Below are 12072 nucleotides of genomic sequence, written 5' to 3'. Positions count from 1 at the left end.
TGACGCAAAACAAGTTACTCCCTTTTACAATATATAACCTTTCCTTTAGAGAATGAGAGAAAAAAGGGATTAAAAGAATAGAAAATTGTTTTTCAGGAAATAGATTATTATCCTTTGAACAAATGAAAGATAAATACAATATAACTCAAGATGCAGCGCTGGCATATTACCAATTGAGATCCTACTTGAAGGACAAATTAGGAAGCAGTCTGAGTTTACCAGAGGGAAGTAACTTTGAATATGTGATTACAGATACAATGATAATCAAAAGATTTATAACATTAAACTGCAAGAAAAGGAGAATGAGGAAACAAATGGTAAAACTAAACAAAAATGGGAACAAGATTTAAATATAAAGATAAAAAAGGAAACATGGGAGAAGTTATGTTCTGGAACGATGAGAAATACAATAAATACGAGGTTATGTATGATACAATATAACTGGATGGCTACACATTACACCTCAAAAGTTAAATAAATGGGACCCAACAGTATCTGATAGATGTTTTCGATGTAAAAAAGAAATGGGAACAACAATTCATGCAATCTGGACATGTAAGAAAGTAGAAAAATTTTGGGAAGATCTAAACCAGATATTAAATAAAATTACAGATAACAATATACCAAAGAATCCAGAGATCTTCCTCCTAAGTAACATAAAAAACAAAGAATTTGGAATTGATTTGGAAGATGCACAAAAAAGATTTGTTAAGATAGCTCTAGCCGTAGCAAAAAAATGTATTATGTCAACCTGGAAATTGGAAGATAATTTGAGAATACAACAATGGTATATAGAAATGAATAAATGTATTCCATTAGAAAAAAATAACATATAGTTTAAGAAATAATATTGAAATATTTGAACAAATATGAGAGCCATACATGAAACACAATAGAGAAAACCTACCGGGGACATTTACCACCTAAATTAACGAAAGGAGAAGGAAATTAAAAGAATTGACTTAGTGGAATTTCTTGTTTATTTTTATTGAATGACAACATTGTTTGACTGGTTTAATGTATCTTAGATTTTGTACTTTAAATGGATGGGGGGGAGGTGGGGAGGGTGGGATGGGAGGGGGGGAGAAAATGACACTGTATATATTTGAAAAGGAAAATGTATGTATCATGGTCAATGTGGTTTATGGTGTGAAAAATAAAAAAAATTTTAAAAAAAGAAAGGTTGGCCAGAATCAACAGACCCAAGCAAAGGTCTGGACCCACTGCAATTTCACAGCAGACACAATGTCACTGGCTCTCCACTCAGCTCTGGATCACCTCGACTCATACACAGGGCCCCTATTCATCAACTACAGCTCAGCCTTCCACACCATTATTCCTTCAGCGCTGGTCAACGAGCTCCCAACCCTGGGCCTCTGTACCCCCCTCTCCAACTGGATCCTTGACTTCCTCATCGGACGACCACAGTCAGTGAGGATGGGAAACAACATCTCCTCCTCACTGACGATCAACACAGGCGACCCTCAAGGATACATGCTCCGCCCACTGCTCTATTTATGCACCCATGACCGTGTGGCCAGGCACATTTCAAATGCCATTTACAAATCTGCTGATAACGCCACAGCAGAGTCACAGACGGCAACGAGGAAGCGGACAGGAGGGAGGTGGATCAGTTCGTTGAGTGGTGTCACAACAACAGCCTGTGCTCAGTGTTAGCAAAACCAAGGAGATGATTGAAGGCTTCAAGAGGGCTCAGTCCTTATCGAGGGCTCAGTAGTGGAGAGGGTCAAGAACTTCAAATTCCTGGGTGTCAACATCTCCAAGGATCTGTCCTGGAGCCTCCACGTTGATGCAATCATGAAGAAGGCTTGCCAGTGGCTGGACTTTGTGAGAAGATTCGGTACGTCACTGAAGACTCTCAAATATTTCTATAGGTGGAGAGCATTCTGGCTGGTTGCATCACTGTCTGGGTCGGAGGGGCCAACTCTCAGGACAAGAATAAACTCCAGGGGGTTGTTAACTCGGCCTGCAATCACAGGCACCAGACTCCACTCCATCGAGGATGTCAGCATGAGGCGGTGTCTTAAAAAAGCAGCCTCTATCCTCAAAGACCCTACCACCCAGGCCATGCCCTCTTCACTCTGCTACCATTGGAGAAAAGGTCCAGGACCTTAAGAATGAACACCCATCAGCACAAGGACGGCTTCTTCCCCTCCGCCATCAGATTCCTGAACAGACAATGACCCACAGATACAGCCTCACTCTCTCCTATTTCCTCGCACTATTTATTTATTAATTTTTGAATGTAATTTATAGCGATATTTCCACTGCAACGCTGCCACAAAACAACGAACTTTATAATGTTTAAGTTTCAAATTTTGGGTTTTTTTTTCAATTCAGACATACAGTGAGGTAACAGGCCATTTCAGCCCACAAGTCCTTGCCGCCTAATTTACAACCCATTAACCTACACCCCCCACCCCGGAATGTTTCAACATTCGTGTGTTCAAGATTACATGGTTAGCGCCACTCCTTTACAGCGCCCGTGATTGGGACCGGGGTTCGAGTCCCACGCTGTCTGAAAGGAGTCTGTACGTTCTCCCCGTGTCTGCGTGGGTTTTCCCCAGGGGCTCCGGTTTCCTCCCACATACTGGGGGGGTGGGGTAATTGGTTGGCATGGACATGTGAGCAGAAATGGCCTGTTACCGCATTGTACATACATAATTTTGTTTCCTTGGGCCTCTCTGGTTCTCAGTGGGAGGGACTGGGATGGTGCTCTGCTCTTATGGCCCCCCCTCCCCCAATGCTTCTGACAGCATTGGGGGTTGGGGTCACTAGCACTGCGAAGTCCAGACATGCTGCGGTGAGTTACGTGTCCCCGCTCTCATCGCTCACCACATGGTCAGGAAGTGGTTACACTCTTCACGTCTCGACTAAGGGGCCACATCACCCGCTCCTCCTGCAGACACTGCTACCTCTCTCCAACTCGCACGGACACAGCTGGTGGGGGGCTGGGTGGGGGTTGGTTCGCCCCTGGGATGGGTGGGTGGGGAGGCTGCAGGAGCCCAGGAGATGTATCAGCAGTTCTCGGTGTCTCTGAAGGGGACTCTCCCCCGCTTCTCATTGGTGGTGTTGTCTCTGTGGCCCAGATGGCATAGCAAGTCGCGGAACGCTGTTACAGTGCCAGCAACTGGGGTTTGCATCCTGTGCTGTCCGGAAGGAGTTTGTGCGTGGGGTTTCCCCGGGCACTCCAGTTTCCTCCCACCATTCAACACATACTGGGATTATAGGTTAATTGGGCAGCACGGGCTCGAGGGCCGGAAAGGCCTGTTACTGTCATGACTCCCCTCGAGGCCAAGGATGACGGTCTTCATTGATCTGGTTTACGGGCTCACAAGTGGCTTACGCGTCCAATCCTGGGAAGTGGCCCATGGAGCAAAGCCGCCCGTGTCGTATTTGTGTAATGTGTACTTGGCGTCAAACACCACGAAGCGCACAATACCTCACCAATCAACCAACTAGTTCCAATAGCAAAGGAGGTTGGGGGGGGACTCCCGCCCCATGTTCAGTCAAGTTAGCGGGGAAAATTGGGGCGACGCCGGGGAGATGGAGGTCCCCGATCACCCCACCCCCAGCTTTGCCCAGTTGCACCCTCCCATTATAGCTGCAGACTTCCCTTATTCGTTGGCAGCGCTCCGTCCCACGGTCCATTGGCTGTTGGCCTTTGTTCGGGGGAATGTTTCGCGTGGCTAATCCGCATGTGCACAGTCCCAGTGCGGACAGCCGGGTTTCAAGCGACGTGACCTTGTCAAGGCCGAGCCTAGGACCTGGCTGCTCACCCACCCACCCCTCGCCAGGGCCACCTGGACCTTCCTGCTCTGGCTTAACAAGGTCGACATGCCTGGGAACAGGTCCAGGAGCTTAAAGACAAGCAGCACAAGGACGGCTTCTTTCCTCCCCTCCCCCCCACCCCCCGCCATCAGATTCCTGAATGATCAGTGAACGACAGACAATGCCTGACTTTTCGTGCTCTATTATTTTAATTTTTTAATAGTAATGTTTTAAGATGGTTATAATATGAACGTTGGCCCTGTGACACTGCCATAAACACCAAATTTCACAACTTGTTTCTGACAATAAATCCTTATTCTGATTCTGAAATGAACACCAGCTTTGCATTTGCCTTCTTCACCACCAACTCAACCTGCACATTTTCCTTCAGGTCCCTTTGCATCTGGGAGTTTTCCATTTTGAGAATAGTCCCCAAGTTCTGTTTTTCTACAACACGCACGACTGTCCAGCTTCCGACGTTATATTTCATTTGCTGCTCCTCTGCCCACTCTCCTCGTCTGTCCAAGTCCTTCTTCAGCCTCCACGTTTCACCCACATTCCTCCACCGTCCTTCGTATCGTCTGTAAACCTGGCCGCTCGTTCCACAATCCAACTCATTAAATCACAACATTAAAAAACAGTGGCCCCTACGCCGACTCGTGTGTACACCACCAGCAACTGGCAGCCCATCTAGAATGTGGCCTTCTGACTCTCTGCCAATCAGCCAATGCTCTCCCCACATCAGTACTTATCTTGTTAAGTTGCCTCATGTGCAACATCTTGTCAAAGTCCTTCTGAAAATCCACTGCACCTCCTTTATCCAGCCGTCTTGTCATCTCGTCGAATTCCAACAGGCATGTCAAGCAAGTCTTTCCCTGACAGAAATCACCCTGGCTTTGGCCGAGCTTGTTCTGTGCCTCCAAGTTCTCCGTAACCCCGGTCTTAACCATCGACTGCAGTATCTTCCCAACCACTCATGTCAGGCCAACTGCCCTATAATTTCCTTTCTGCCGCCTCCCCCCCCACCATTGAATCATGGGGTGACATTTGCGAGTTTCCACTCCTCCAGGCCTTAGCCAGAATGTACTGTGGGTGAGAGAACAATTATTAGCAGGGAATTTCCTGTGGGAGGATCAGCTCACCTTATGCTTCCTGTTCCACTGCTTGTGTCCATCCCAGCTGGTTTGCCCTGGTTCCTGTAATCCCCCCAGCTCTCATATGCCCTGCCCCAATGATATATCCTTCCATTCCAGCCTGCTTAACTCACTCACCGTGGCTCAGGAGGCTGTTCATGCCATCCAGTCCCAACAGTGCAATCCCATCACTTCCCGGCTCCTAAATTCCGTCCCTCCAGCAGCAACGGTCAATGTTCCATTTGCCTTGTTGGTAACCCACTCTACCTGCAATCCCACCTCTTGCGATTCATGCACAAGTCCTCCCGTTCGGCCACAGGATGCAATCGCTTTCCGTTTAAATAATAATAAAAACACTCATGAAACTTCTGTGACACTTTTGCTTTGCTCTCTCTGTAACTGCACCCTGCACTGTGTTTTAGCTGTGGTTCTATGTATGTGTCAATGACCTGGACTGCTCCCACAGCGAACTTTCCCACTGTAATTTGATACTTGAACCTGGGCTCTCCGCCCGGCCTCTGTCAAAGACTCTTGAAATTTTTTTTACCTGTGGAGAGCATTCTGACTGGTTACATCACTGTCTGGAACGGAGGCACCAACACACTGGACAAGAACCGGCCTGCGACATCACGTGCACCTGTCATCACTCCATCCAGGACATCTACAAGAGGCGATGCTGCTTCTATCCCCAAGGACCCCCATCACCCAGGCCGTGCCCGCTTCACTCTGCTACCATCGGGGAGGAGGCACGGGAGCCTGAAGACGAGCATCAGGCACAAGGACGGCTTCTTTCCACCCCCCCCCCCCCACCCCCCACCACCAAGTTGGTGACTCAAAGCAAGGAACATAAGCAGGCTGCTGGCAATTTGCAGTCAAAGGTCTCATGCCAGGCTGCGGACTGGCTGGAGGGCCAGTACCTATTGGAACCAGGATGCTAGAGGGCGCTGGAGGCTTCCCGACCTTGTCGGAGGCTCAGACCTGGAGCTCAGGTTGTCGATGGTTTGGACTGGACTCTGTGCATCTACGGGAGCTGGAGCTGAATCCACGGACACTCTGGGGGGGTGGGCAGGGGGATTTCTTTTGCTTCTCTCTCGGACTGTCAGGGGCACTTCAGGCAATTTCTGCCAATGGTGAATCTTTGTCTTACGACAGACTAAAGGACATTTCGTGTAATATCCCATTTTCTGTTTTATTACACGGCAATCTTGAAGTTCCCTTCTGTACCAATTCCCCAAACTTTGGCTGTTGCCACGTCCCTAATGATCTACTTCTGGAGGCTAGAGATTCGCCCTCTGTGAGAAATGGGAAGCCTGTCGGAGGTTGCAGCAGGATCGAGAGAGGTTGCAGAGGTAGATGTGTGGGGTTGGTGAACCAGGGAGAGAGTCAGAGGCGTGGAAGATTTCAGACTAAGAGGGGAAGGGGGATGAGCCACGCAGGGTGAAGTGGCTTTCCAATGGGTGGGGTGAAGAGATCCCCGGAGAGAACTGCCACGAGGATGGGAATTGGAGAGGAGAGAGAATCTGTCTCTCCAACCACTTGTCTCCTAACTCGGGATGTAAGCATAGGATCACGTGTCATGCATGCAGACGTGTTTGTGACAAGAAATTCTGATTTTGAGACAGCAAAAAAAAGCTCCTTTTCCAGATGGTCAACCTTCAAGGTTCCGCTGACCCATATAACCATATAAGCATTTACGGAGCGGAAACAGGCCATGTTGGCCTTTCGAATCCGCACCGGTTCACTGATTTTGTACGCCCTCTTCAGGCAATGGTCCCGATGGGTTTTCCCCTCGAATTCCAACTTCAGTGGCTGAATTCTTCCGTAATTCCACCTTGGCAAACTCCAAGAGTCTCGTTTGCAAAACCTACAAATTGGGAAGATAAAGAGGTCCACGAGCTCCTTACCCGCCAAGCTCCATCAAACTTCTCCTGATGCACTGGGGAAAGTATACTGTCTGATTGGATCATAGCCTGGTTTGATTTAATTTAAGTGCTTAGATATGCAGAAAGTTGTACAAGGTAGCACACAATGCCAGGTCCTCACATGTTCTGACCATTGCCGACATTAATGTAAGGCGCTGCCTCAAGAAGGCAGCCAACATCATAAAGGAATACCCATTGCCCTTTTCAGTGACCTCTTCTCATTGCTACCTTCAGGCAGAAGATACAGAAGACTGAAACCAGCACCTCTTGGTTCAAGAACAATTTCTTTCCAACAGCTATCAGGGTCTGAATCTCCCCTTGTTACACAAATCATAGACCGCTTCAAAATTACAAAAGGATTGTCTACATTATTGAAAGTCACTTTTTTTTTGCACTAGGATTACAGTGAATACTTATTATCTATCTATCCTATATATTGACTCTTTTATACAATTCAATTAGTTTACTGTTAAGTACCTGTTCAGCTGCAGCAGGTAACAATTTCAGTACATATGTACATTGTACAATGTGCATGACAATAAACTCAGCATTATTACAAACTCCACATCCACTGAACTGACGTTGGTGTCTTCTAGCATGCAGCTGTGGAAACCACCTACTCACTTTCTTTATCTTGGCTACATGTAGATTTCACATAAAACCCATCAGCCAAGTGGAAACAAGTCACTCACAATCAAAAGTGGTGACCTGGGAAGGAGAATTTGTGCAATGTTAATGTTGGGACTTAAGGTCTCTGTAAAGCACTTTTGGATATTCTGATGTACTGAAAGAATAGAACAGAAATAACACCTTTCTGTAAGGAGTGCAGGTGTTCCCCAAACCAGTTTTAGCCCTTTGAACTCTGCCCTTTCATAATGTATACTTTGGACTCGGTCCATGGGTAAACTAGAGTATGAACACCAGTACAAACCAGCTGGTGGTTGGGTATAAATCCAGTCCCAGGAAACAGGGACACAGAGTCCAAAGGGTCAAGGATGTATTTAGGAATTAAATTTATTGATATATTGTAGCAGCCCACCACCACAGCAATTGGGCCGGCACTCCGAATGGCAAGCGGCACTCACTCCAGCAAGCAGACTGGCAGCTAAGGCAGCGTAGGGGCCAGCATCCCCAACGTGGCTCTGACCCCACTGCACAGCCAACAGATAGGGGCAGCATGCAGGGAAGAAGGTATTGTCATATAAGATTGTACCTGTGATCGGGAAACCCACTATTGTTATGTGGGCAGTGATATCAGCAAATGGAGGCAAATGGTGGGAACACAAATGGTATTAAAGTCGGGCTTCAGCCCCAATAAACCAGAGCCATACCTGATTACACTCGCGCGCGCGTGTGTGTGTGTGTGTGTGTGTGTGTGTGTGTGTGTGTGTGTGTGTGTGTGTGTGTGTGTGTGTGTGTGTTTTTTTAAGCTGGGTGGCCAATTTCATCTGGGGGCCCCTGTCAGAAGGCGGTTACACCACCTTCAAAGACTTACTCATTGAGACCTTCGGCGCGAGAGAGGGGCACATCTGCTCCATTTGGATGGGCTGGGGACAGGCCCCCATTGACCCTGATGAACGATATGCTGGACCTCATTGGGAAGCATGAACCCTGCACAATGTTCGAGTAGGCGTTCCTACAGCAACTACCTGAGGATGTCCAACTGCTCCTGGTGGTCACTGGATGGGCTGGGGACAGGCCCCCATTGACCCTGATGAACGATATGCTGGACTTCATTGGGAAGCATGAACCCTGCACAATGTTCGAGTAGGCGTTCCTAGAGCAACTACCTGAGGATGTCCAACTGCTCCTGGTGGTCACTGACTTCAGTGACCCCCGGAAAGTCACAGCACTGACAGACATCCTATGGAAGCAGAAAAGAGAGTGCTCGGCATCCGTAGGGCTCATCGCCAAATCCCACAGCCAGACCCGCCTAAGGAATAGCAACCGCAAAAGGAAGGTGAGCCCAACGACCAGTGATGCTGACCTCTGTGCGTGTATACTTTTTTTTTAAAAACTTTATATATTTAAGATGCATATATAAAAAACACACAAACCCCCTCCCCCCCTCTCCCCTAACCCCAACTAGCCCCACAAGAGGAGCAAGAAAAACCATATATCAATTAATTACATACGCTGTGTGATGTGTCAAATTTACAACACAAAAAAGCAAACGAGAATATTTCCAAGCCCATAAATTTCAAATAAGGCGACCACATCTGGGCAAAAAAAGAATAGTTATTATACAGATTATACATTATCTTTGTATAAATACAGGATCTTAACTCATTGTGCCAACGAGCCATATTCACTTTCACATTATCTTTCCACGTAATCCCAATACCAGACAAACAAACGCCATCTGAAACTTACCCAACTTTAAACCAGTAGTCAAAGATACAATATAACCCAACCAAAAAAAAAATGGATCTAGTGGTAATTTTATCTTAACTAAATCTTCCAAAAAGTTTTTAATTTTTATCCAAAATGGGGAAACTTTGTCATATGTAAAAGCATTTCAGTATGAGTTCCAAATCTAAAACATCTGACCCATATAATCTGACCAAAATAAACACTAACCCCCACCCCCCTACGTTGTAACCCTCTATTTTTTTCCATCCATGTGCCTGTCTAAGAGTCTCTTAAATGCCCCTAATGTTCCAGCCTCCACCACCACCCCCGGCAAGGCATTCCAGGCCCCCACAATTCTCTGTGAAAAACATCTCCCCTAAACTTCCCTCCCTTCACTTTGTACAGACATCCTCTGGTGTTTGTTGATCCTGCCCTGGGAAACAGGCGCTGGCCGTCCACCCTATCTATGCCTCGTAGACCTCTATTAATTCTCCTCTCATCCTTCTTTGCTCCAGAGAGAAAAGTCCCAGCTCTTCCAACCTTGCTTCATAAGATTTATCTTCCAATCCAGGTGACATCCTGGTGAATCTCCTCTGCCCCCTCCACAGCTTCCACATCCTTCCTGTAATGAGGTGACCAGAACTGAACACAATACTCCAAGTGGCGTCTCACCAGAGATTTGTTGAGTTTCAACATGACCTCCCAACTGTTGAACTCCATCCCCCGACTAATGAAGCCCAGTGTTTATAGGCCAGTGATTCCCAGCCTTTATTTTCCACTCATATATCAACTTAAAGTAATCCCTCATAACCACAGAGCACCAATGGAAGAGGATGCCATAGTAAGGGATTACTTAAGGTGGTAAGTGAGTGGGGAATAAAAAGGTTGAGACCCGCTGCCATGGGCCTTCTTGAGAACTGCTGCCATGGGCCTTCTTAACGATCCTATCAACCTGCTCAGCGACCTTGAGAGATGTATAGATTTGGGCCCAAAGGTCCCTTTGTTCCTCCATAGTAACCAATGATTAACTCTGTCCTCAGCCGTCTGGTTTAATCTTCCAAAATGCATCACCTCATACTTATCCAGATTGAACTCCATCCACCACTTCTCTGCCCAACTCTGCATCCTGTCTGTATCCAGTGGTTCCCTACGACAACCTTCAACGCGACTGACAACCCCTTCCAACCCAACTCTGCATCCTGTCTATATCCAGTGGTTCCCTACGATAACCTTCAACGCGACTGACAACCCCTTCCAACCCAACTCTGCATCCTGTCTATATCCAGTGGTTCCCTACGACAACCTTCAACGTGACTGACAACTCCTTCCAACCCAACTCTGCATCCTGTCTATATTCAGTGGTTCCCTATGACAACCTTCAACATGACTGACAACTCCTTCCAACCCAACTCTGCATCCTGTCTATATCCAGTGGTTCCCTATGTCAACCTTCAATACGACTGACAACCCCTTCCATCTCTGCATCATCAAGCAACCTGTAATCCCTGTCCATGTCGATCGGGATCTGCCTCGCCATCTCCCACACTTTCCATCCAATGCAGTCGAAGCATGACGCGCCCGGCTTCAACGCCAGCGGAAGACATTCCAGCCCACTACCGCACATAGCCCAGGGGAATAGCAAAGCCGGAAGCCATGGAAGGGGGGGGTTGGGGAATGCCACCGCCTGCAGATTCCCCTCCAGGCCGGGCACACGCCCTCACTTGGAAATCACCCCCATTGCCGACAGCCCTAGTTGAGGGCACCACCACCCGTGGCAGCATGCTTAAAGTAATGCTATAACAGCGCAAAAATTTTAATTTTAAAAGTAAACGGTAACTGGCCCACGAGCCCATGGCGCCCAATTGACGTACACCCCCCAGTAGGTTTCAAACAGTGGGAGGAACCCCAAGCAGACATGAGGAGAACATACAGACAGCACAGGATTGGAACCCTGGTCCCGATCGCTGGTGCTGTAATGACATTGTGCCAACTGTTCCTGGAATAATGAGAAGAAATGAACCGTCTGCCTGATGTTGGAGTCAGCTGCCCCCTCCCCAACTCTCCCCAGGTTACCTGGCAGAATGCGTAGCCTTCTTCTGTGGGCATCAGGGAGTGCCTGCCCTCTAGACCCTGTGGCATGCAGCTGGGGCACACCAGCTTCAGGTCCTTGGTGCAGAAGAGCAAGGGTTGTCCCCAGTGGGACGGGCAGGTCTGCCCGGTGAGCGGAGGGCTGGGTCGGCGGCCCAGCAGGCCGAGGCTGGTCACCAGGGTGGCCAGGAGCTGGTTGGTGTTCAGCTCCCTCTTGGGGAGCGCCTGTCCGCAGATGGGGCATGAAACATTGCCCTCCGTCGTAGACCACAGGCCTTCAATGCAGGCACGGCAGAAGTTGTGTGCGCAGTCCAGGGTAACGGGCTCACAGTAAATCCGTGCACAGAGCGAGCAGCATAGGTTCTGCTCCAGGCTGTCGGCCATTTCTTCATCTCACCACAACGGACACCAGGCACTGAGCTCCCCACGCACACAATGCAGTATTTTTAGACTCCACACTTCCTGGTTTCAGTATGACTCCACATATGTCAGCAAGGAAGAGAAAACCTCACTCATCCAATGACATGCTAGGGCAGGGAACATGTGAGACAATGGGAAAAGCACCCAGTACAGGGATCCATATTCAGGGATCCCTCCACACCATCCCATCAGATAATCATTCCATACCATCCCATCGCACACTCCCGGGGTCAGACACAGAGTGAAGCTCCATCCACACCGTCCCATCGTACACTCCCGGGGTCAGAAACAGAGTGAAGCTCCCTCTACACCGTCCCATCACACATTCCCGGGGTCAGACACAGAGTGAATCTCCCTCTGCAACG

General features: G+C 48.2%; 1 protein-coding gene across 1 annotated transcript in view; it reads right to left on the bottom strand.

Annotated features, from left to right (window-relative positions):
* Window positions 1-11855, bottom strand: part of LOC138754665 (zinc-binding protein A33-like) — a 46133-nt gene extending 34278 nt beyond the window's left edge. The window contains exon 1 of the mRNA XM_069919275.1: window positions 11273-11855. Coding sequence (XP_069775376.1) covers window positions 11273-11671 — 399 coding nt within the window. The 5' untranslated portion in view covers window positions 11672-11855. The remainder of the gene's footprint in view (window positions 1-11272) is intronic.
* Window positions 11856-12072: the final 217 nt, after the last annotated feature.

This window comes from Narcine bancroftii, chromosome 2, assembly GCF_036971445.1.
Source record: "Narcine bancroftii isolate sNarBan1 chromosome 2, sNarBan1.hap1, whole genome shotgun sequence".
Taxonomy (NCBI): Eukaryota; Metazoa; Chordata; class Chondrichthyes; order Torpediniformes; family Narcinidae; genus Narcine; species Narcine bancroftii.
The sequence above is the reverse complement of the archived record's forward strand: the minus strand, read 5'-3'. Positions and strand labels throughout refer to the sequence as shown.